The sequence below is a fragment of the Silurus aristotelis genome (genome assembly GCF_946808225.1).
Source record: "Silurus aristotelis genome assembly, chromosome: 22".
NCBI lineage: Eukaryota > Metazoa > Chordata > Actinopteri > Siluriformes > Siluridae > Silurus > Silurus aristotelis.
The window spans coordinates 2,495,254-2,520,382 of record NC_139595.1 but is presented as its reverse complement, the minus strand read 5'-3'; the positions used below and the strand labels follow the sequence as shown (position 1 = coordinate 2,520,382).

The 25,129-nt window shown below is 40.7% G+C and overlaps 3 protein-coding genes and 1 long non-coding RNA gene across 6 annotated transcripts in view; 2 read left to right on the top strand and 2 right to left on the bottom strand.

The window, feature by feature from the left end:
• mpp7b (MAGUK p55 scaffold protein 7b) overlaps window positions 1-2,296 on the bottom strand; it is a 60,446-nt gene extending 58,150 nt beyond the window's left edge. The window contains 1 exon segment of the mRNA XM_083525148.1: window positions 2,219-2,296. Within this exon segment, the coding sequence (XP_083381274.1) occupies window positions 2,219-2,290 (72 nt within the window). The 5' untranslated portion in view covers window positions 2,291-2,296.
• A 5,760-nt stretch (window positions 2,297-8,056) lies between these two features.
• On the top strand, window positions 8,057-19,047 carry wacb (WW domain containing adaptor with coiled-coil b). 2 transcript variants are annotated; one of them, XM_083525143.1, is made up of 13 exons: window positions 8,059-8,391; window positions 8,612-8,645; window positions 9,202-9,379; window positions 10,771-10,859; window positions 11,858-11,970; window positions 12,049-12,164; window positions 13,418-13,645; window positions 14,394-14,516; window positions 15,636-15,787; window positions 15,907-15,992; window positions 16,883-17,042; window positions 17,122-17,249; window positions 18,039-19,047. In XM_083525143.1, the coding sequence occupies exons 1-13, from the start codon at window positions 8,351-8,353 to the stop codon at window positions 18,106-18,108; spliced, it is 1,518 nt and encodes a 505-aa protein (XP_083381269.1). In that variant the 5' UTR covers window positions 8,059-8,350; the 3' UTR covers window positions 18,109-19,047. The 2 variants fall into 2 exon arrangements, with proteins under 2 accessions (XP_083381270.1, XP_083381269.1); XM_083525144.1 differs by lacking the exon at window positions 14,394-14,516 and having other exon boundaries at window positions 8,057-8,391.
• Window positions 19,048-19,115: 68 nt separating this feature from the next.
• LOC310717348 lies at window positions 19,116-20,211 on the bottom strand. Its single transcript, XR_014530791.1, has 2 exons — window positions 19,255-20,211; window positions 19,116-19,224 (listed from the first exon to the last, which is right to left on the bottom strand). It is a non-coding gene; the product is annotated as an uncharacterized lncRNA (long non-coding RNA).
• Window positions 20,212-20,528: 317 nt separating this feature from the next.
• Window positions 20,529-24,730, top strand: bambib (BMP and activin membrane-bound inhibitor homolog b). 2 transcript variants are annotated; one of them, XM_083525242.1, is made up of 3 exons: window positions 20,529-21,813; window positions 21,906-22,187; window positions 23,957-24,730. In XM_083525242.1, exons 1-3 carry the CDS (start codon window positions 21,771-21,773, stop codon window positions 24,373-24,375), a joined length of 744 nt encoding a protein of 247 aa, XP_083381368.1. In that variant the 5' UTR covers window positions 20,529-21,770; the 3' UTR covers window positions 24,376-24,730. The 2 variants fall into 2 exon arrangements, with proteins under 2 accessions (XP_083381368.1, XP_083381367.1); XM_083525241.1 differs by having other exon boundaries at window positions 20,533-20,920.
• Window positions 24,731-25,129: the final 399 nt, after the last annotated feature.

Below are 25,129 nucleotides of genomic sequence, written 5' to 3'. Positions count from 1 at the left end.
ATGTCTGAACCCGGTCTACATAACTGCACATAAAACTCCCTCCAAAATACTGATCATGTCACTTACTCAGCCTTACGCCAAATCTCACACCTCATATACACACAGGCCAAAACATATCAACTTATTCCTCAAATGATTCCATTTCCCTCTTGAACATTCAGACATGAGAGTCTGCTGAGGTCCTGCTCCGGGTGGTGAGGGGTGAAGGTGCAACATTGAAACAGCTCAGGTTCTTTTACTGACTGACAACTGGAAGAGAAGAGGATAGGTAGAGAGACGAGGAAAGGAGAGGTTTAGAAGAGGAGGGGAAGGCTGAAGAGAAGAGAAGAGAAGAGAAGAGAAGAGAAGAGAAGAGAAGAGAAGAGAAGAGAAGGAACACAAAAGATTATAGGAGACGTGGAAAGATAGGAAAGGAAATATAAAGAGAGGAACAGAGAGTGGTAAAGATGGAGAGGAGGAGAGGAAGATACAAGAGAGGAGATGAAGCTAGGTAAAGACATGAAAGGAGATGACAGATCATCATCATCATCATCATCATCATTGCATTATTATTAAATTTCTTTCCTTCCACTTTTCTGTTGTTTCTCTTATTCCTTTATTTAGTTGCTCATTTGTTTATTGCAGTTTTTTCTTTCCCTGGATTTATTTTCTGTACTTTCTTTCTTTCACAGCTCTGAATATACAAACCATGTAATCTGGATTCATATTAAAGATACAAACTGACACCAAACTCTGACCTTCACTTCACCCAAACAATGAAACCGTTATAATTTTACAGTAAAGTGTGTCACCTGCTTCCTGTTTTCCTTTCGCTTTTCGACAAACATTTCCTACAGAACCCTGACACACTCAAAAAAAAAAAAAAAAATGTTTGTGTTCTCAGCTGAGACGAGTTCGGAGTGTGTCTGGAACTCGGCCTGCATCCCCAGGCTCACTATATCAACTTTATATATTTCAGCCCTCGAGCAGGAGTGTTTAGGTCGTAAATAATTTCCTGCTCACCTCCCGAGAGCCTCTCACCAACGCAGTGAGCACTTGTTCTCTGAGGGTCCTCGAGCAGGTGGTGTGTGTGCCTGTGTGTGTGTGTGTGTGTGTGTGTGTGTGTGTGTGTGTGTGTGTGTGTGTGTGTGTGTGTGTGTGTGTGTGTGAAACAGCTTCTCGGCTTGTGCATGTACAGAATGTTAGAAGTCGAGCAGACAAGTAGCCAATTCTTTACATGCACGGTCAGTGTCCTCGAGCTGACTCCAGTGATGAACTTTAGTGGTGGACAGTAATAAAGTAAATGTAATTCTTGACTGTATTTCAGTGGCTTTTTCACGTTTTTGTACTTTACTGAAGTATTTCCACCTGGGGAGATTTTTATTCAATGTTCACTACATTTCAAAGTCAAATATCTTACTTTTCACTAGATTTTTTCTAAAAAATCAGTCGTTACTTTTATTTTATAAGGATAACCGGTCTACACATCACCAATGAGGGGCCAACGCAGGTTCTGTTTTCAACTTGTTTTGATTGGCGCTTGGTGGCATCTACTGATCACCAACATTTCAGCGTCAGTTCAAGAACAAGCAGAACATTTTTAGAGGAATAAATGATCATTAAACACCTGTGACCTTAATTGCACAATTTTTTTAAGTAGTTAAAAAGAAGGTTTTAGGATTATGATAATTGTAATAGAAATTAATCAGTGTTTAAATCGTTAATATCATTCTATTAATAGATTAGAGTGCTGAGAGTCACATTTGTTTGCTTTTTGCATAAACTGAGTTGATTAAGTAAAGAGCTTTGTAACAAAAATGATAATAGGAACATTAGAGCCATAATAAATCATAGTACTTTGGATACTTAAGTGCATTTGAAGGCAAAAACGTATGTACTTTTACTCAAATGAAAGTTTAAAGGGACACTTTTACTGTTACTGGAGCCATATTTTCCAAATGTGTTTCAACTTTGTGTACTTGGTCTACCACTGAGATCTTCCACACACTTCCAAACCATGTAAAGCATATCTTCGAGGAGTTCCCTTTCTGCACAAGGGCACTGAAATGCTGAAGCAGGTTTGCGTTTCCCAGTTCAAATACGGGAAAATTTAATTCGACAGAATTCTCTGCCTCCATCTTTGTGGTAACAGTTTGATGAAGAGCCACATAAGGCTGGAAAACTTAGGTGTCCAAATACTTTTGCCAATATATATTTACAACACCACATTGCTCTTTACCTTGATGAGTACATGCAGAGATTTGATCATCAACATGTTCTGAAGAAAACTGCTCTCATCTGTAGCATCCATGTAAGGCTTGAGTCCATATAGCAGATTGACTAGCATGCTGCACGCACCTAGCAAAAAAGAATCAACACACCCACACACACACACACACACACACACACATATGCAAACACACGTACTAACTTACTAACAGGATGAAAATGGATTTAATACTGTCCTAAATATTCAAGGAACGACAGGAAGTGCAACGCTAGTTTCATGGCGTATAAGATACGTCTGAAATTTATGTATGGGTTCTATTAGATGTTGTTCCACTAGCTTTTTATATCAAATCCACTGCAGTTCTGCATTTTCCGACAAAATTTAAAGCTTCGGTAATCAAACAGGACCAATAAAATGGTAGCTTCTGAAGGTCAAGATAGTCGTAGGACCTTCAATTCCTTCGATTAGAGCTTTTACACTTTGAGCATGATGAATACAACATCTAGAAAGAAAGACATCTGTGCAAGATTGACCTTTATTTTTTAAATAGTTGGAACTCTTCTGGCCACAAGATTCAGAATCTTGGCTTTGTTGGCTGGTCACACTTGTGTGTAGAAATACTTACTCTAAATTATTTGTGCTGGTTTTTAGCAGAAGAACACATTTTTGAATGATTGTAGTTAATTTCATGAGATTTTAAGTATTTGGAATATTTTTGTACACTTTTCTGTCCATGAGCTTCAGAATCTCTACGACACAAGACACTGGATTCCAAAAACAAAAAAACACCCACTAGCTAATCTCATGTTGTATATAGCATGTTGTATCTTTTGTACAGTTTTCTGTCCACAAGCTTCAGAATCTTTCCTTGTTTGTACTGTACCTCCAAGCCGAACATCTCATTTCTTAATCCTCTGACTTGAAGTCTTTCAGAAGTAAAGAAAATGTTCTGGATTCCTGTCAGCACGTTTTTTAAAGCTTTATGATTCCAGGAGCACATGGCGCACTCGCTGAGGAAAGGGAAAATTGGATTGCTCTTCCTTGATCCCAACTCATAAGAGGATTGTTTAAGGCGCAAAAATAAATCATTATGCACACCATAACATGTCTGCCAATCATTTCCTTGGCTTATTAAATTTAATTTGAGGAAAAAGGTACCAGATCTGCCACTCTCCACGGAAGGCTTACAAGCAAACTTCCAGACTGCTTCAGAGCTTCCAAGCCAAACAAATCTCCTCATTAACATCCCTAGTAAATCCACATTGGATAAACATGGATGGATTTGTGTGGCCAGTGTGGTACCGACATCCCAGGTGTGGGTTTCACAGGACTGCAGAGGTCCAGATTTACAGCTATGGTTGTTGAAGGCGGGGTTGAAGGGCAAACCCCCTACACCATATCTCTTTCTTACTCCCAAGTGTAGGTCTATATCACGCATGGTCATCCAGAGCAGGACCAGCACCAGATGCGGTCCACCTGCACAACTCCTCCATATCTGATTTAAGGCAAATTTCCATCCAAAATGTTAAAGGTTTTAGCAGGGATAAAGGAAACTGGACTTGCATATGTCTCATACACATTAACCATACTTCATATGTTCCGCTGATGAAAAATTGGAAAGCTCTTTAGTTAAGTGGTAGAACATCTTCAATTCAATTAATTGAACAACAACTTTTTAAAAAATCTATTTTTTAGTCGTCTTGTTTCCATTGACATGATTCCTCCATCCATTCAACTTCCTGCACTCATCTTCTCAACAGTTCATCCAATTTTTTCACAACATACATAGGTTCTAGATCTTCTCTACAGCTCTAGCACATAGATCTTCTTTACAATATGTTCAACAATTCTACATCCATCCAATCCTTCCACCTACCTGCTTGATATCCCCTCATCTATCCAACCATGTTTTCAGCATGTTTTAGTCCCTTCATCCATCCATTCATTCATCCATCCACTGATCCATCCATCCATTCCTTCATTCTTTCATCCTTCCATCCATCACTCTCTGTCTATCTGAGGCCTTCTAACAGCCTCCATCCATCCAACCATCCATCCATCCATCCACCCATCCATTTAACTATCCACCTTCTTGTACAAGCCTCCTTTATTTTCATCCACCCAGCATCTAGTAATTTTTTTTACTGTCTTTAATGTATCCAACTTTTTCTACTGAACTCTTTTTGATACTCCTCCATCCACCCAACCACTGTGTGTAAATTCTCTGACCATACGGTTTATATTAAACGTTAAAAAACAGCGACCCCAGGTCATACTTCTGGTCCTCATTGTGTTCAGGCACAACATTCACACTTGATTCAGATTCTACTTTTACAGGCTGAGAGAAAACGTACTCCCATGATGAGTAGACGTGCACATCATGTCTTCACCCAGCTGAAGCCTGGGTGTGGGAGCTTCGGTATCGCAGTCCAGGTAGAAAACAGAGCGAATTGATGATAAATCGGACGAAAGGCTTTAGTGGTGAATTCTGGAGTTCCGATCGAAATTGTCTCATGAAGATAAGAGAATCGGAAAAGAGCGTTGGCTGAAAAGCATGATTATGTGCTGATAAAAAAAATGGGATCGTTTGGTTTGAAGAGAAAAAGAAAATGACATCATTACAGAATTACGTGCAATGGAATCGAGAAGCCAAGGCATGTTTGCTGACTGAGTTTACGTTTTTTTTATTTGATTATGTGTTGAAATCGTTTTCACCAGACACATGATTCACTTTATTTCAGTGACTATACTTCCATCTTGTGGAGAAACTACACCATGCCATATGGAGAACTGGATGCTGCCCAAGATCTCCCCTGCTGTGGGTCATCTCTGAGACAGCATCACTATAATATAATCATCGGTCTCTTCAGTCTTTCATCTATTTTCTTAAGAATGCTTGGACCCCTCAGATCACATGTTGTGGACATAACTTGTAATATTTATTTTAGACTGATGTATTTTTTACCTCCCAACTTAAAAAAAAAAAAAAGATGAGTTAATTCGTGCTGCAGAATGAACCTAAAGTGATCTTTCTGGGGGGTTTTTCACAGGACAAATTCTTGATGATCAAACTCTTGATGTCACCCAAATGAGGATGAGGTTCCCCTTTTGAGTCCGGTTCCTCTCAAGGTTTCTTCCTCATAACATCTAAGGGAGTTTTTCCTTGCCACAGTCGCCACGGCTGCTCATCAGAGATAAATACACATTGTTCATCTTAAGTGTTAAATTTTGTAAAGCTGCTTTGAGTCAATGTTGTGAAAAGCGCTATAGAAATAAACGTGACTTGACAAACTGTGAAGTAGTGCTTGGAATTGGACGAATACTTTTTTTTTTTCTCTCTCTAATTTTACAGTCTGATAAAGATCTGAAACTGGTACGGCGCTTTAGATTCTGTGTCACAGCATTGAAACGGCTTCTTAAAACATTTCCAATACAAAACAAAATGGAACATGGAGATACTTGAACAGGCAAAAATGTGCTAAAGTTCTTCCAGGTAAATTTTTTTTAAGTAGAATTTGAAATACAGTTTGAAGGAACCTGCTCGATAATTGCCACCCAACCATCAATAATTTCTTTCCTTCTCTAAAACTAACAAGTTTGATCATTTAAGCCTTATATAATTCATATCCATATCAATAAACTCTGCACTGTACTGCAAATTCCCTTCTTTAGACACTTTTCTTTTTCAAATAATATCCAATCTAGATCTAAACATAGATTGTGCAAGTCACACAAAACACATTTTGTAATCAAGAGTCCACAAGAGTGCTAAAAATCATAGATTTGCACTAAAATCCTTACTTACATTCCGGGGAAAGATTCTGAATTGAGTCGCAGCTGTTTGACCACCGAGTCACATATCAATACTGCGCCAGTTCCAGTGATCAAAATCAATATTCCTCCCTTAATATCAATCCAACATGCAGTGACAGAACACTGAGAACTCATTTCTATTTCAAACAAAATAAACAATAAATGTGCAGTGACTTTTGTCTTAACTCACATCTTCACAGAGATTTTTAGATGAACACAAAGCGTGATTTTAACGGATTCAAATAGATAATTAAATCGAATATCTTTTCATTAAAATATAAAGATGTAATAAAAGCCGATAAGAAAAAACTGTTGATGTTCCAGGGTAAAATGACAATTTCAGACAATAATACAATAAAGAACAAACAAATCATTAAATAAATAGCAAAATTAATATAGCTTTTTTTGCAATTGATTTCTCTTTAGTTGTTTTAAACTTAGGATTTGTTTCAAATAGAACCAATTTGATAAAATTGTAGAAATTCTGATGTCGACTCCGATTCTGATTCCAGTTGTGTGCAGTGAAGTGAAGGTCGATTCTGTACACATAATATATTTCTGTATACGCTGTATATCAGTATATACACTGTGCTATCTTGGGTATGATTGTGCATACAGGGTGCATATCTCATTATGTATGATAATAACCTGCGATTTCATTAACTTGTGATTAATCGCAACTTAATCGCACGTTTGTAAATGTTCGAAATGTACCTTAAATTAACACTTTTCAAGTTTTGGACAAATATGGATGTTTTATGCAAATGTATGTTTATTATCAGTGAATCCAAACTCAACACAGAGCATGAAGACAAATTTCTTGTAAATGTTTTGAAGTAATGAAATAATCAGGTGTTTTATATTACATTAATCATCAGGACACCAAAATGAGCTTTTGCTCCACATGGACAGTTTTATTTGTGGGATGTGTGCACCATTGTGGTTTTTTTTTGGTTTGTGGAATAGGGATATACTGTAAGTCTCTGATCCATCACCACAGTAGATGGTGTAATGCTCTACTTGAGAATGCGAACCGCCAAAACAGTTAATAGTATTAGTAAATTAGTAACCTGTTAATTTTGACAGCCAAAATATAGATAGATATATAATGAGTGCTGCCAGCGTTGCTTTAGAGGTTCAGAGGTTCAGGCCTCAGACCGTAGGCCGCACAATGCAAGCAACAACAAGTGGGTTTTAATGGCCGTCTTTTCAGAAGGAGCCTCTTTTGAAGCTGCAGAATAGTTTTCTGAAGAACAACCTGTCCAAGAGCATGAATTACTGGAACCATATCCTGTGGTCTGATGAGACTAAGATAAACTTGTTTGGCTCAGATGGTGTCCAGCATGTGTGGTGACTCCCTGTTGAGGAGAACCAAGAAAATTGTGTCTTGTCCACAGTCAAGCATGGTGGTGGTAGCGTCATGGTCTGGGGCTGCATGAGTGCTGCTGGTACTGGGGAACTGCAGTTCATTGAGGGAAAAATGGATTCCAACATGTACTGTGACATTCTGAAGCAGAACGTGACGTCCTCCTTCAGAAACTGGGCAGTTTTCCAACAGCCTAAACACAAGATGACAACTGCTGAGGAACTGAAGGTGAAGGTGATGGAGTGGACAGGTTTGTCTCCAAAATGGAAAACTATTGAGCACCCGTGGGACATCCTCAAGCAGCAAGGCGGAGAGGAGGAAGACGTCTACAGAGACGGCAGAGAAAGGAGAAGTGTACGAGAGTGGAGGTTCGGGTTGGTACTTTAAGACTTGCAGGTAGTTGGTAGTTGTGACAGAGGCAAATGTAGAGGACAGGGGGGTGTGGAGACGCATGATCCGCTGTGGTGATCATTAATGAGAGAAGCCGGAACAAGAAGAAATTGACGCCATCGGGGTGGCAGGATGGGTGTCATGAGTATGAACGACGTCGTTTGTTCATACTTTTTCAACATTAAAACGTAGAAAGTATTTTTTTGTGTGAATTGTGTGTTTGGTGTGATCTTGCAGGAGTATGGCGTCCCGCACGTCCCACGTGTTCGGATGTTCGTCACTCTACAGATTTGGGTAATTCGGCGCATCACCGCTGGAGGCGCTGCTGAGTAACACCAGGGAGGGGAGACGATGATGGACCGTGGGTTTTCTCCCGAATAGCAGCGCGACTCTGTAACTTTTCACTTTCTCCTCGATACGTTTTTTTCTCTCCATAACAACCCTGGGAGAGAGAGAGAGAGAGAGAGAGAGAGTGTGTGTGTGAGAGAGAGAGAGAGTGTGTGAGAAAGGCGTTTAATAACGAGCTGAGCATTCAGACCCGAACTGTAAGGCCCCCATGAAACACGGCTTTAATGGTAATGCATGCACGGAAACAACCGAGACTCACTGATGGGTAAACCTCAACCTTATTAATTTTTCTACTCCTTTTTTAAATTTATTTCTGCTCACACGAATCCGAATGACTTCGGATAGAAATGGTTTCTGTTTTCCAACTGAAAAATAAAAGCTGATGTATTATATGGAAGTGTTAGCATAGCGAGCTAGCGTTGATATGCGCAAAAGTTACCCTCCGCTTCCTCATCAACTTTTCCTTTATTTTTTTCACCCCACAGGTGCAACGAGCGCAGGGATTTTCAGTCTTACCAGGTAAATCTCAAACTATCCCAAAACAAAATACATTATAGACAGTAAAACTTTAGATATAATCTCACGAAGTAAAGTATTTAACCGGATAAGCTAAGCTAGCAACGTATAGGCCTATTGCTAGCAATCCTAGGCTGGAGGATGGGCGGTGTCCTAAATTTAGCCCTTTTCCCTACGTATGCGCACTTATTAGGGTGCGAGTACGCGGCCGTTTTACAGCCTAACGAGTGCACTGCTTCTGTATTTGATATTCGGCTCTTTTTCAGTTTAGCAATCGAGTCGTCTGCTTTTTAAATGATTACACTTAAACGTTGAATATAAGGGTTTTGTTTGGTTGCAAATAAATAGTTAGCAAATAAAATTTGTAATGAATTGTGCGTAAAATAAAGAAGTAAATATTGATTTTTGGTGCTTTGAGCTTATTCCCAAAATGCAAAAGGTGGATTATGCAACAAAACCCCTTCTCTAAGTTTAATAAAACGTTATGATCTTTAATATAAGGTGTTGTGAATGGTGATAATGGTGTCTGATGATGTTTTGCTTTCTTCCCATCGCCCAGACCCTCAAGTACCAATCCAAAAGTCATTCTGCAAACGAGCACCGGCATGACAAGCTCCAAAATTCCTCGGACCAAACCCCACCGAGCAAGATGCTGCGGCGCTCCGACAGTCCCGACGCCAAGCGAGGAGACGGAGAACACGGGAGAACGCCTCACGCACAGCGACCCAAAGAGAGCAGTAAGTTCCTGAGAGCAGCACCGGAAAAATCCTCTTTAACCCCCATCTGTGGTGCCGTCAGGTTCCCCGGCTGTGGTGCAACGAGTTGTGAACGTCTGCTGATTCGTCTCGGTGAATTCCATACGCTTCCTGTAATGCAAAATGGTTTCCTCATCGGAAAATGCTGACACTGAGGTTCAGAACGGTTTCTGAAGATCCAGGAAGGTTCATTCCCAACCGTTCACTGCAGTAATTCCAGTTGCGAGTGAACGCAGCATCGCTGTAGTTATTCATTGTATTTAATTTATTCTTATGTGGTTACGTTACGTCTTTTTTTTATTGTTCGTTCTTCAGGAAACTCGTAACAACGTATAAATAAAAGCTCTTGCATATGTATAATGCAGACAAACTACACAAATCATGTACATGAGTAAAAGATGGGCTCCAGTCCAGACGGCTGTTTCCTCTCAGACGTACATTTCGGCTCATCGTCTTGTTGTTTGGTGAAGTCGGTTTCAATGAACCGCAGTCCAAACGGAATTGCTTGGTGTTGAAGTATGGAATGGTTGCCATGTTGGTCTCTATCACCTGAAATAAATCCCCAACCGTCAAGCCAAGTTTATTTGTATAGCGCTTTTTTCACAACAGACATTGTCTCAAAGCAGCTTTACAGAAATCAAGTTAAGGTGAATGGTGTGCATTTATCCCTGATGAGCAGCCGTGGCAACGGTGGCAAGGAAAAACTCCCCTAGATGTAATGAGGAAGAAACCTTGAGAGGAACCAGACTCAAAAGGGAACCCATCCTCATTTGGGTGACCTTCCCTGCTCTAAAACAACCCCAATCCCTTAACCTTCCACCTCCATGTGTTACTGTGGGGGTGAGGCAATCCAATAACATCTTTCCTGTTCTCCGTCTAACACAAGTTTTTCTGTTTTCTGAGACAAAAATGTTTAATCTGTCCACAGATCGTTCTTCCAGACATCCATGTCTTTCCATGTTTTGATAAATAGAAACAAAAGGAACATGTGTGAACATGCAAGACTGTTTCCAAACTTTTCACAGGCTCTCTGTTGAAGAATCTTTGGTTAATATGCCAGCGTCACATCTCTCTAATAAAACGGAGCCTGTCTGTAATTCTACCATGCCAGCGATGAATTTACGACCTCTAATTACTCTTGTGGCTGTTCCTTAGAGATTTGTACAATTGAATGATTTAGTGTGTGTCAGAGTTTGAAAGATCCGTTTTGTTTTTGCTAACGGGGAAAATGAAGCATCTGTGAACTTTAAGGCAGGATTTATGAGGTCGTTGGAAGAGGTTTGTCGTCTCACGAAGGTTTCTATGCTTTCGATCTCTGTGTGAACACTAGTGACGCTGAGATTCCAAGAATTGTCTCTTTTCCTTTTCCGCAGGCACCAGTTCTTCTCCACATGAGAACTCTGTCAATCACGGCCATCACAGCGCCAACTCTCACTCACTTCCACCCAAATGTGCAGAAATGGTAAGCGCTCCGTTCTTGTTCTGCTTATTGAAAACCACGTCCCAACGTGTTTTATTTAGAGGTCGACTGATACATCATTATTTTGGCCGATTAATCCGCAAAAATAGTCGGTCGTTGGAACTGTCGCTGAAAAAATACATATCGATAGTTTTTCCAGGTTGCGTTCGTTGCTGGAGTGGCCGAGAAGGTCTGCTCTTGTTACAAGAGTGGCCTCTAGAGGCGAATCTCTGGTACCACATGCTGTTTGTTTTTACAAAAGAGACTGCATGGTGCCCGGACAGAGCCCTATTTTATATTTATCAATTGTGTAATTCTATTTCATCCATATAACTAATATATATAAATTTTTATTTTGCACATTTTTATGATTTAGTAATTGTAATACAGTTCAATACTTTTTTGTAATGGAGTTAAATTTTTTTTAATCCAGTATCAATTTTAAAAACTATCAGTTGATTGAGTTATCAGCAAGTACGATCCAACCCAGCTATCGGTATTGGTAAAATCGGAGATCTCTATGAAGATTTACTTTGACCAAACAAATATCTAAATGTCCAAATGTTCCACTTTATTCTCAATGAAACTGTGGTCAGATTAGCACCAGTTGCACGGCTCCCGGTGCACACAGGACGATGTCTTTTCGCACACTGACTTATGAGGGTCGGTGCTCCCTGTGACCGTGCGTGTGGCCTTATGTGTTACAAAACTAGTCTGGAAATGTTTTTGATACCACCTCATAGATAATCAAAACATTACGAACACCAGAGAGTGAGAAATATCATGTGTGTGATTTAGTCTTCTACGTGTAGTTGGATTTGTGGAACCAGGAGATTTTGAGCAACTTATAAATTAGCTCAACATCTGAGATCGTTACAGATCCAACACCAACTCCTCCATTCCAGAGACTTTAAATGTTAAATGATGATAAAACACCGTATGTAGAATGTTGTTTACCCTCAAAGTCCATCGTTTGATTCCGTTTCATTTTCCCCTTTCAGCGTGATCCGTCCGACGACTGGTCCGAGCACATCAGCTCCTCGGGAAAGAAATACTACTACAACTGCAGGACAGAGGTGTCCCAGTGGGAGAAGCCAAAGGAATGGCTGGAGAGGTGAGCAGCACACGAGGTAGAATAAAAAAAATATCATTAGTTGCCATGAATCCTGAGAATCAGCTGATCTCTGTGCAGGGAGCAGCGACAGAAGGACGCGCCTAAGACCATCGTGGTCAACAGTTTTCCCAAAGACAGAGATTACAGACAGGAGGCCATGCAGGCGGCCGCTGCCAGTTCAGTCCCTGCTATGAGTAAGTACCTGACTATCAAACTTACCATTATGATTGTGTTTCTAAAGCAGCAATCTGTAGCATTAGGTTTCAAATCGCATGTAGAAACTGAAGCGATTCTTTAAGTAATTCTTCGCCAATTCCCTCTGGTTCCCCTTCTGTGTTTCCACATTGTGTATGCAGAGCTCAGAGTTTACTTACATGTACACACTTTCTCCCATCAAGTTTATATATATATATTTTTTTTATAAATCACGTACTTTTCGTGGAAAGCGACGTTTATACTGGAGACCCCTGGACGAGTGAGGGGGCGAGGAGAAGATTCAGGATCAAGAACAGAACGTTTTCAATGTTTGGGATCATTTCGAACTAAAACAAAAAAGGGGGGGGGGGGGGGAGTAATTTGTATTTTTTTTTTTTTTTTTTTTTTTTTTTTTTTTATTTGCATTTTGATGTAATATGGAATTTAAATGTACTAAATGGGTTTCGTTTTCACAAATTGCAGTTTTAGCAATAAAAATCAGAGTTTTTCTTAAAAAGAAAAAGAGGAAACAAATGACTTATTTCCTCTCCAACTCGATGGAACTCGAGAGGTTCTGCAAAGAAGTATGGGAGAAGGTGGCCAGAAATAGGTGTGCTAAGCTTGTAGCATCTAACAAACAATTGAGGCTGTAATTGCTGGCAAAGGAGCTTCAACAAAGTATTGATTAAAGGCTGTGAATACTAAAGTACATGTAGGTTTTTTTATTATCTTTTTTTTTTTTTTTTTTTTGTATAAATAAATTTGCATTATGGGGTTTTGTTTGTAGAACTTTGACGAAAATTGTGAATTTAATCTATTTTAGAATAAGGCTGCGGAAAGTGTGGAAAGTGCAGTGAAATACTTTCAAGTAAAGCATGGTGGTGGTAGTTCATCATGTCAATTGTTAGTCTTGGCCTTTTGTTTGCTTTGTTTTTTATATATATATATATATATATATATATATATATATATATATATATATATATATATATATATATATATATATTAAATGTTCAATGCAAAAATGTTATTTTAAATGGTTTGTGCCACACTAATGACATTTGTATGCTTTACTATGAATCAGAGAAGCAGCTACCATTTTATTTATTTATTTTTTTTGCTTGAAGCAAATAAAAGTTAGGGTTTAAATGCGAGTAAGAAAATGCACATGGAAAAATGAAAAAACAAATGCTAGAGCTAATCATCTGTTACACTTAAGTTGAGCCTGTCATGTCTGTGTGTCCATCTTCAGAGCCTGCTCCCTTAGAGAAAGCATCATCTCATTGCAGTTTCTCCCAGGCGTCCTGCAGTACCTCTGGCCCCTCGACGGTCTCGAGCGCTCCCAGTTCGTCCACGTCGTCCTCGTCACACTCGTCAGCTCTCCTGCAGGACCCGGCGCTCCTCAGGCAGCTGCTTCCGGCGCTCCAGGCCACGCTGCACATCAACAACTCCAGCGTGGACATGGCCAAGATCAACGAGGGTGAGTTTTGCAATACCGCATCCTGTTTTTCTTTTTTTCTTTTTTAATTTTTTTTTTTTTTTATGAATGTAGAAGCTATTGAGATCTGACCTCAACCCTTTAGAAACGAATTGGAACGTTTCACCTCAGTACCTTCATGATGATGATGATGTAGGTGAGGTGAGGGGACCTGGGGTGCAGTCAGCGGTCACATTCGTTCCAAAGGTGTTCCATAGGGTTGAGATCAGAGTTCTGTATCAGGAGATCTTCCACACACTTTCAACCCACTCTCCTGGGAAGATGTTCCACTAGATTTTGGAGTGTGTTTGTAGAGATTTCGTGTGAGATTCATTTAGCCACAAGGGTGTGAGTAAAGTCAGGTTCTGATGTAGATGAGTTGAGGAGCTCTGAGGTGCCTCCAAGTCTGAGGGAACAGTTTGGAGAAGAAACACATGTGGTCAGGTGTCCCGATAGTTTTGTCCATAAAGCGTATAAGGGGACAGTAATTTTTTTAGACTTTTACAAAAAGAAAAATTAGCTTTACATCTGTGTTTTTGTTTCCAGCATTCACATGAGCTCGACGTTTCATTCTTTAAATAGTCAAGTTATAATTTCATATACATCGTTTATCGTATAAAATATATCAATGTTTGACCTGAGTCTTGTCTTTGTGCAATGGCTTTGTGTGTAACCTTGCTTTGTGTGTGTGTGTGTCTCTCTCTCTCTATCTCTTTCTTTTTCTTTTTTTTTTTTTTCTCCCTTCTCCAAGTCCTCACAGCTGCTGTCACCCAAGCTTCCTTACAGTCTATGCTTCATAAACTTCTCACTGCTGGACCGTCTGCTTACAACATCACTGCTCTGCTTTCCCAAGCTGCTCAGTTGTCCACACAAGGTAAAAAAAAATAAATATAGCCGCCCTGACGCTTTTTCCGGGTTTCTAATGAAGAACTCAGAGACACCGTGGCAACTCGGTCCGTAGGGAAACACGATTATGTAGTGCGCAAACGCGTCTCCTCCTGGAAAAAAATGTATGCCGGTTTCGGGGATTTATAATACCGGTTTAACACGACACGCCCCCGATCCGTACAGGAAATACGATAATACCTCGGAATTCGTCCGATTCGTCTCTCAGCTGGCGAACAGCGTCGGAGTCCTCCAAAGCGTTCTCTTTTGTGCTTTCTGTGCATTTGATGACTAAAATCATGGGTCATAAAATGGTTAAAAATGCTACCAACCAAGAAGTGTGAAAATAATAAAAAGATATTAAGAGAAAATATTAAAAGAAAAAGTGTGAACCTTTACAACCATTTTTAAGTGAAGTTAAATGTTATGTTCTATACAGTATATAATTACCAGAATGTCAAAAAATATCATTTATACAATTTGCCAAATAAGATGAGAAATTTGATTATATATTATATTTAATATATTTGAGTAAGTTGAGTACTCAAATAAGTTAAATTAATTAAATACAATTAAATAAATGGAAAAATTTACATTTGTTGGAATTTGTTTTGCATAATTGAAATGTGTAATTTTCGGAATAATTTTTTATTGAAGAAAGATATTAATTCATTCAGTTTATTCGCAAATGATAAATTGTCATGAATTTCCCCTTTAAGAGAAAATCTTCAAAGTAGACCGTCGGAGACAACGGGAAGTGGCTGCTGTGCAGTACAAAACATGTTTCCGGTGCGGATCGAGGAGCCACTGAAACCTTTCAAACGAATGTGTAATTTTTTTTAAATAAAAGATGAGGGGTTATGAGCAGAAATGTATATTTGGAGATGTGTAACATTTTTATAGTCTAGAACTTATCACCTCACTTTGCATGAAGTTAAACTCAAATTTTTTATTTATTTTACATTGCTCGCCCCTCCCACTTTCTATTAACATTCGTGGCTCCGCCTCCTTTTGGCTGTAAATTGTCCGGTCTTGTTTATAAGCGAACGATTGTTGCACCACACGTCTGATTAGTGGCTGTTTTTTTTTTTTTTTTTTAACTCCGCAGCTCAGCAGCCGAGCCAGTCGCCCGTATCCGTGACTCCCGATGCCTCATCGCCGAAGTCTTGCCTCGTCTCTCCGCGAGTGAGCACGCCGCAGACGAACAGCATGGCCTCGAAACCCCTTTCGAACCCCAACTCTCTGTCGACTCAAATAAAGGTCAGTGTTTGGCTAGAACCCAACGCTACCTTTGGTATCAAAATGGTTTGGATAGCAGTTTTAATCAGAACACCAACACACACACTTGACACATTTTTGTGTGTGTTTTTTTTTTTAAGGTCAGTGATTCGGCAGTGAAATCAGTGCTTCAGCACTCCTCGGACAAAACCTCGGACCTCGAGGATCCGCGGCTTCAAAGGCAAAAGTAACTATCGCAGACAAAACATCCGGGCTTCCGTTACCGTTTCATTTTTTACGCTTTAACCGTATTTTAAACACGTTTAGTTTTCCGCTCTTTGGTTTTCTTTCGACACTTTTGTCTCTGAAGGAACGATTTTCCTTATTTCGTTGTAACGTTACAAAACCTCCGTTGACTTCTAACGCATGGCCTTTCCACAAACACGTGTTTGTAGTGCAAAATAGATTAAATAAACCCAGACGTCCTTTTCCTGTCCTGTCTCCAGGAAGACACAGCTCTACTTCTGCCGTGTCAATCTGTATTCTATGTCTCTCAGGACACGTCTCGGTCTCCGTAGCGCTACGACGTGTCATATTCACGTAGCTAGAGAACGCCCTCGAGAAGCAATCCGTCTGCATGTCAAACATTTTCTAAATTATAAAAGTATAGCGCGTTTACTATGAGTTATATACGTAAATAATCTATTTTTTTTTTTAACGATGCAAAACGCTGCATCATGATACAAATGCCCACTTATATTCGATGCGCACTTTTTATTAAACCAATCGTTAACTTTCATGTCCATGCGTATCTGTGAATCCCTATTAAATTTTGTTGTGTGGTGCCATCTTCAGGTCCTGCTCGGTACTACAATTTTCCCAGAACCTTTGCACACTTAGGAGTGAAAATGGCAGGTTTTATGGACTGAAGTGTTTTTTTCACTGTCCTTAAATCCCAGCTAGCTTTAACTACTATTCTGAAATATTAGTATCCGAAACTCCTTTTTTTTTTTTTTAAATAAACGTTTAATTTAGCAGCATTACACCATAATATACACCATTAATGAGTTTTTTGTTCCTGTTTGTAGCGTATCTGTAGATTGCAAACCTTCTCCTGCTCCCCTCTCCCCCTTACAGCAGCCAAGCTCATCAGAGTTCAGGGCCTAACGGATGTCTGGTGAATAACAGCTTACCCGCGTGTCCTCCAACAACCTTCAGCCCGTCGCTAGCACTGCACTTCAACGAGAATCTCATCCGGCATGTTCAGAGCTGGCCTTCAGATCACGTAGAGAAGCAGGTGATGTTTTTTTTTTTGGTTAAAAATAAGACACCAGTTTTAAAATCGTTCTCATGATCATTTGTGTCGAACCCTTTAGGCAGCGAGGTTACGGGAAGAAGTTCACACCATGGGCAGCATGAACATGTCCGAGATCTGCGTAGAGCTGAAAAAGCTGCGCTCTCTGGTGCGAGTGTGTGAGATCCAGGCTACACTGAGAGAGCAAAGGTAAACCATTGTGTGACGTTGACCTGGTTGTTCAAATGTAGAAGATCTGGAGCAGTTGCACAGAAACAATGAAGCTGTAAAAAAAATTATCTGCCTTAGTTTATATATTTATGTATTTATTGAAGTGTTTTCACTCATCGCACACGATATGAGCAAAAGTATTGGGACGCCCAACTTTTCCAGCCTTATGCGGTTCTTCTCCAAACTGTTCCCACAAACTTGGATGCCTTTGAATGGATGCGGTAGAACAAGATTTTGCCTTCATTCGAACTTGGAGAACCAAACCTGTTCCAGCATGCACAAAATCCAGATTCATGAGGTCTGCTTTCCATGAGTTTGGATTTGTAATGAATTCCCATAAATATCCAACTTGAAATATTTCCGAAAGTTTCCAGGAATGTTTTGCCCCTTTGCCACCCTCATCTTAGAGGGCCTGCTATAGAGCTGAAACCCTTTTGAACACCTTTGGGATGAATCTGAAAGCTGACTGCAGGCACCCAGGCCTCCTCACCTTCTCCCCTACATCTGATCCCCCTTATGTCTGAATGAGCACAAAATCTTCCCAGAACAGCAAATGGAGACTAAATGTGGAATGAGATGTTCAAAAAGAGGCACATGCCAATCTTATGGTCAGGTGTCCACAAAATGTTAATGTTAAATAATAAAATGTAATGTTTTCAATCATTTTTGTGAATGAAAAAGTCAGAAATGATAGATGGTTAGATACGAGTTGTGTATATTTTGCCATCCATTATGACACTTTTTTTTGTTTTTCCCCCTCTCCAACAGGATCCTCTTTTTGAGACAAGAGATCAAGGAGCTGGAAAAACTGAAGAACCAGAACTCCTTCATGGTTTGAGAAGCTCTGATGTCGGTTTAAGTAGAAGGAACTCAGCAGCTGGCTGCCTTTTTCTGAACCGTGGACCTACAGACTGGCTGGGCTTTCTCTCCAAAGCTGGAGAACCAAAAAAAAAAAAGAAAGAAAGAAATAAACAAAAGAATCCGATAAAAAAAAAAAAAGCTCACCACGGGTCGCGCCGTTCGCTACACGAAGCCCCGAGGTTCATTCATAGATTCATCGTTGTACATACACTTCTCTATATCGAGTCAATAAGCAGCAACAGCAACGCAAACACAATAGGGCGGAGTTCGTGGATGAGATATGGTCCGTGTAGGACGATAAGAAAAAGGGTTGAGGAGGAACTCTGGAATATACCGCGCTATTCGTTCGCTCCGTAACTTCTTTTTCCTTTCACTCCAGGTCTCGCAGGCTCTAGTCGTTTAGGATTTATTTTAATTTTATTGTATTTTAATTATTATTATTTTTTTTTACAGTGCGCGTGCATCCGGAAGGAGGGCGCGGTCCTGGAAACGTGTTCCTAAAAACACAGCTGTGTTTATCTGTTCAGATCCCGTCTGATAGCTCGTCATGTTTAACGTGCTTCAAAATGGCCTCAACGAGTTCCACTCTTTTTTTTTTTTTTTTTTTTTATTTGTGTAACGTCATCTGAGGTCAAATCTTTTATCTTTCTATGTGCTTTAAGGGCAACGTCTATACAATCCTGCGTTTTGGCCCCGATTTTCACACAGTGGTTTATTTTGTTGTTGTTGTTGTCCCCCCCCCCCCCCCCCCCACACACACACACACACACACACATTCGGGCGTTCGTTATGATTCACGACAGCATTTGCACTAACTGATTTGATATGAACCCACTTTCTGTATCGATCTTTAACCCGACTTATCCGCTGTAAGTACTTAACGAGGCTCAATCCATTAAACCTCATTTTGCCTCTGTGTCTGTCCTCACTGTCTTCAATTAAAACGCGTGCGACGTATGTTTAATAATACATTATAACGACCTGCTCAAAGTTGATGTTTGAAGCAGAAAAAATGAGCGTGCGTAAGGATTTGGGCGAGTTTGACATTGTAACGTCTAGACGTCTGGGTCAGAGTGTCGCCATAACTGTGGCTCTTGTGAGCTGTTTCCAGTCTGCAGTGGACAGTGTCTTTCAAAAGTGGTCCGAGGAAGGAACAGCGGCCGAGGCTCTTTGATGCACGTGGGGAGCAAAGGCTGGTCTGTGTGGTCCGATGTTACAGACGAGCTCCTGTAGCTCTAACTGCTGGAGAAGATCATGCTGTTAATGCCCTGACGGGTCATGACTGTTTTAGCAAAAATAGATCAATTGATTGAGTCAAAGTTTGAGGCAACCAAATGGTTTAGATATTTCCCTTCACTTCATCTTGGAAGCGAGCCTGTGCACAAACCCAGCTCTATGAAGATCTGCTTTTGCATGTGTTGGATGTGTTTGGAAGATCCTAAATGGTCTGCTATAAAGCTCTGACTATTAACCTAATTGCTGACTGCACCCCAGCTGTCTTCACCTCGCCTACATCACTTTACTAACACCATTGTGGCTCACAATCTCCACACGAGCACACCAAAATCTAGTGGGACATCTTCCCGGAAGAGTGGAGCTTATTATAAGAGCAAGTAGGGCAGCTAAATGTGGAACGGGATGTTTGAGATGCACACACCAATGTTATACTAAGGTGTCCACAAACGTTTGCCTGTATTGTGTGTGTGTATACAATAAAGTTTACACACCCCTGGAGAAAACTTTGGAGGAGGAAGAATGGTAGTTAGGTGTAAATCATGTTATTGCAAGTGGTGACCAGTAGGTGGCACTGCACGTTATTTTTTCCCCCCATTGTATCATGATTCTGAAGATATGCACCAAGATCAGAGCAATGGTGGTTACTGAGATACAGTGACAATTGGGGTTTCACCATCCATCAGATACATTACTGACAAACCATCTGGAGTACCTCCTGTAATAGTAAACATTATTTATTATTTAAAAATTAATTAGCAAATTGATATCACAGTGTTGAACTTGACTAGACCCAAGGAATCTTGGGATACATTTAGTGCTTGGCCTCCATCACTCCTCATGAGTAATAATAATAATATTAATTTTTTTTATTATTATTTTGCTCTATTACACACATCAGCAAATCTATTTACACAATTTCACACAATCCCATCGTTTATTCAACAATTATTCATTTATTTATTTTTATATATACAGTATACTAAAATAGCCTTTTAATTTATCAATGGGCTTAGCAGTGGGCGTGGCAACACCATATTTGTTTCGTATGTAAATTAAACAATAGGCCGCCCAATGACAGTGCGGCGTATGCAAATGAATGAGGTAGTGATCCAATAAGCGGGTTTGTGGGAGGAGTCTTACCCAGGCTGCGCTCCTGCAGTCTGAGCTCAGGGTTGTGAGGCTTCAGATGATCAGCGGAACTTCAGGGTTTCTGCTTCGACTTTCATTCTCAAAAAGGAGGGAGCGAAAAAAGAGAAAGAAAAACCGAACCCAAGCACTGGAGTTTATCGTTTTGGTTTTCTTTTTTGGATGTGACAAATAAAAGGATGTGATCTGGAATGATGATGATGATGATGTTCATGAAGATGATGGTGATGACGATGATGGATTATTTGCCGGATCTGTCCTGCATCATGACGTGTGTTGTGTCCTGAACACACCGAGACACAAAGACAGAAGTGTGTAAAAGGGTGTAAAAGTGTTCTTCATGGAGCGCCTGGTTTCCATCTGGCTGCAGCTGGAGCTCTGGGCTATGGCCGTGCTCCTAACCAGAGGTGAGGAGAGCTCAACCTGGGAAGTAAAAGAAGTAGAGAGAGAGAGAGAGAGAGAGAGAGAGAGAGAGAGAGAGAGAGAAAGATAGATAGAAAAGAAAACGTGTTTCTGTAGGAGGATCTCATTAACTTCTTTGAGGTTCCTGCAGTCTGCATGTGTAAAAGTTTGTGGACACCTTTTTTGCTATGTGCGAATATTTGCTATGTGCTTTCTAAACACCCCATTCCACATTTAGTCCCTACTTCCTCTAATGATATCCTCCACTCTTCTGGGAAGATGTTTCACTAGATTTTATAGAGATTTGTGTAAGATCTCATTCATCCTAAAGCTGTTCAAGAAGGTTTGGGCTCTAGAGCAGGCCACTCAAGATCTTCCACACACTTCCAACCCATGGAAAGCAGATCTTTCTGGCTTTGTGCACAAGGGCATCGTCCTTCTGGAACAGCTTTTGGTCTCCTAGTTCAAGTGAAAGGGAAAATTTCCTGCTCCAAAGACGTCCTATAAGTCTGTTTAGTTGTGTGTGGAACAGATTACAGATTATATTTCAGATCATAACGGCACGTTGTCACGTTAACGTGGAAAAAAATAAAAACATGCAACCCCCCCCCCCCCCCAAAAAAAAAAAAAAAAAAAAAAACGACAACATCGAGACGTGTGAAAACGATGCATGGACAAAAAAAACCCAACAATTTATTTTGTCCTGAGATTTTCAAGGTCAAATCAAGGACAAGGTGTGAAAATAAACACGTCTGATTAAAGCGAGACGAACCGTAAAGCTCACGTGAACGCTGTAGCGAATTGTGGTTGTATGGTTGTTACCAGATGATGATGTTTTTACATTGAGCGTGAATAATGTGTGTTAATTCCAGATGTTCTGCTATATACGTTCTCATGAGTATGTCTATCAACTACACCATATATATATACACACATATATACAGAATAGGAAATGATTTCCTGCTAATATCTAATATTTGTCTTGTTCAGGAGAAATCCGGTGTTACTGTGACTCTCCTCACTGTGTGGCGACTGGTTACATGTGCAAGTCGGAGCTCAACGCGTGCTTCACGCGGATCTTGAATCCCCAAAACTCCAAATCTCCGCTGTCACACGGCTGTTACGAGCCTGCGCTAAACAGAGGGAGCGTGTGTCGAGCCGAGGCTACCCACGATGCACTGCACGGCTCTGCAACGCTCCAGTGCTGTCATGAGGACATGTGCAACTACAGAGGTCCACAGGATCTCACCTACGGCCGGGGAGAAAACCTGGGTGAGGGAACGCTTCTCCTCGTTTACGGGTGACGTCCGATCGGATCGGGAAGCGTTGGAATAAAACGATTAGGAGGAAAAAAAATCTTAGTCTGAGATAAAATTAGTCCTGAGTCTAATGTCTACAGATCAATCACACTATATGGATGAAAGTTTGTAGACACCTAAACATAAGATTGGCGTGTGCTTTCTGATCAATCCAATCCATATTTCCTTTCTATTTACTCGTATAATAAGCGGGAGATGTTCCACTAGATTTGGGGGAGATTTGTGAAATTTCAGGCTCGGCGTCCATAATAACTCCAACGCTGTTCAATAGGGTTTAAGCTTTATAGCAGGATACTCCAGATCTTCCACACACTTCCAACCCATTGAAAACATCATGGAGATGTGCTGGCTTTGTGTATTATCATGCTGGAACAGGTTTAGGTCTCCTAGTTCAAGTACTGTAGAATTTCCTGCTCCAACATTCCAAAACATCCAATACGATTGTGTGCATCCAGGTTTGTGGTGTCGATTTGAAGAACCACAACAATATCCCTGAAAAAGCCGGGTGTCCCAATACTTTTGCCCCACACAGCGTATTGCTACGGCTTCAAAATTCCCAAACGGTTTTAGAACCCGGAGTACGAAATTCCTAGCAGAGCGTCGGCTAGAAGCTTCTTGAATAAAAGATTCCGTTTCCTGCAATAAATTCAGCAATTCCTGTGTTCAATCAGTACTTTTTATCCATTTACGGTTACGTCGTGATACAGAACAGTCGGTTTGTTTCATCGTATCTACTTTCCAATTTGGGAGACTTTTACTGAAACTTCACTACAATCTACAAATATTTGACTTTTTGCTCCACGTTTTGCAAAATCAGTCCTTTTTTTATTAACGAGGATAAAAACGTGACCGGTCAAACACGCAGCAAGCGACCAATCAGGATCGAGCGCACGCTCTGTTTTACACGTGTTCTGATTGGCGCTCAGTGTATCTACTGATCACCAACATACAGTTCAGCATCAGTTCTACATCAAGCAGAACTTTGAGAGAGGAATAAATGATGAAGAAACTCCAGACTCGAACTCGCCACAACACACGTGACCACGTTTATGTGATTTTCTTCTAAATAGTTGAAAAAGAAGGTTTTGGGTTCATGATCATTGTAACAGAAATCAGTGTTTGAGTCATTAATATCATTCTATTAATAGATCAGTGTGCTGAGAGTCACATTCGAGTCTTTACACATCAACTGAGGTGATTAAGTAAAGAGTCTTGTGATAAAAATGATCATAGGAACAATATAGTTATAATAAATCAGTACTTAAGTACATTTGAAGGCAAAAACGTTTGTACTTTTACTCAAGTGGTAGTTTAAGGGGACACTTTTACTGTTCCTGGGGTCGTATTTTATAGCTTGGATCGCTACTGTAACTCAACTACGTGCTTTGTGTATATCGTCCACTGCTGTTGAGTTCTGAAATCCGATTGGTCGAAAGTTTTGGATTCATTTCCAAGGCAAGAATCTGTTAGCGTCATTCTAATAACGTCCACAAGGGGGTCCAGGAGGTTTTCAATGAGTAGAACATTCATGGAAGGAGTCTCCAGTGTCGGAGGTGAAATCGTCGATTGAAAATTTCCCACACCTTCAGGATAGAAAACCAAAACAGTGAATAAAACTAACCCGCCTTGCTGATGTTCTACGATGTAGATAGAAAAAGATAAAGTAGTTTATTATGTCACCTCTGTATTTACTGTAACCTTTTCCTGCATTCTTTCCCCCAGATCCTCGGAGTCACTCTCAGGCTGAAGGTGGCCGTCGGATAATCGCCCGCGTGCAGGAAATCCCTTCAGCCAAGGAGGTGTGGTTCCGCGCGGCCGTCATTGCCGTGCCCATCGCCGGCGGCCTTGTGCTCGTCCTCCTCATTACGCTGGCTCTGCGGATGCTGCGCAGCGAGAACCAGCGCCTGAGGCAGCAGCGACGTGAGATGCTTTCTCGCCTCCACTACGGCTTCCACGGGCAGCATCTGGCCAAGAGCCACGGCGCCAAACTGGACCTGGAGTGCATGATGCCTCTGGGCGGACACGAGAGCTGCTGTCTGACCTGCGATAAGATCAAACAGTCCGATCCGAGCAGCCAGAGACTTTTAGCGCTGGTCCACTGGGGACGCCACGGTCCGAGGGGCAAACTGGAGTTGGTCTGAGGGAAAAAATAATACGAGCGCGAACACGTCGTCCATCCGGGCTGCTGCTGCTGCTGCTGCTGCTGCTGCTGTGGAAGCACTTTACTTGAATCTGGCACGAGAGCACTGCGCCGCTCAGGACCGAACTGTTACACCTGGACCTCTCGAATGACTGAAGGATTTTTCAAAAGAGGCAGAGGGACGCGTGTTTAGAGTTTTGCACTTATGTAGAAAGAGGAAGCGTTGGAGATTTTGGACTGCCTCCAGATTTGTCTGTGTAAATAGAACGTGACCACGAATCGATCCGCCGCGTCTCTCTTTTCTTCTGTTTGTTTTTTTCTATTCTATGAAATAAAATACAACTAAAAGCGCAGAATTTATGGCTATGCTTCACTTTAGAACTCGGAAAAGTTCCGGATGTAAAATAATACTGAAGGTTTTGTCATTCGTAATGATTTATACGATCAGCGCTTCAGAAAACGGTTTCAGTTGTCGGTTTCTCTAATGATCAACTTTTGTTCAGTGTACGTTTATGACGCCATTTTCCAGAACGACTTACAACCGAGCAGTTCAGGGTTTCCAACCAAGGCCTTGCCCAAGGACCCAGCAGTGGCTGGTGGTGGGATTTAAACTCATAACCTTCCAACCAGAAATCCAACATCATAACCACTGAACCACCACTTCCCAATGCAATCCAGTATTCAGACTGACCACAGTCCTAGGTTTAATCAAGCCTTTCAGCCTGATGAAACCTAGAATGAGATCATGAAGTTTA

Excerpts from the sequence above, each read along its gene's own strand:
- wacb (XM_083525143.1), top strand. The coding sequence starts at position 8,351 with ATGGTAATGCATGCACGGAAACAACCGAGACTCACTGATGG. Across the intron at positions 15,788-15,906 it reads CTCTGTCGACTCAAATAAAG|GTCAGTGATTCGGCAGTGAA; the intron begins GTCAGTGTTTGG and ends TTTTTTTTTAAG. Across the intron at positions 15,993-16,882 it reads CCGCGGCTTCAAAGGCAAAA|CAGCCAAGCTCATCAGAGTT; the intron begins GTAACTATCGCA and ends TCCCCCTTACAG.
- bambib (XM_083525241.1), top strand. The coding sequence starts at position 20,854 with ATGGAGCGCCTGGTTTCCATCTGGCTGCAGCTGGAGCTCTGGGCTATG. Across the intron at positions 20,921-21,905 it reads GGCCGTGCTCCTAACCAGAG|GAGAAATCCGGTGTTACTGT; the intron begins GTGAGGAGAGCT and ends TGTCTTGTTCAG. Across the intron at positions 22,188-23,956 it reads CGGCCGGGGAGAAAACCTGG|ATCCTCGGAGTCACTCTCAG; the intron begins GTGAGGGAACGC and ends TCTTTCCCCCAG.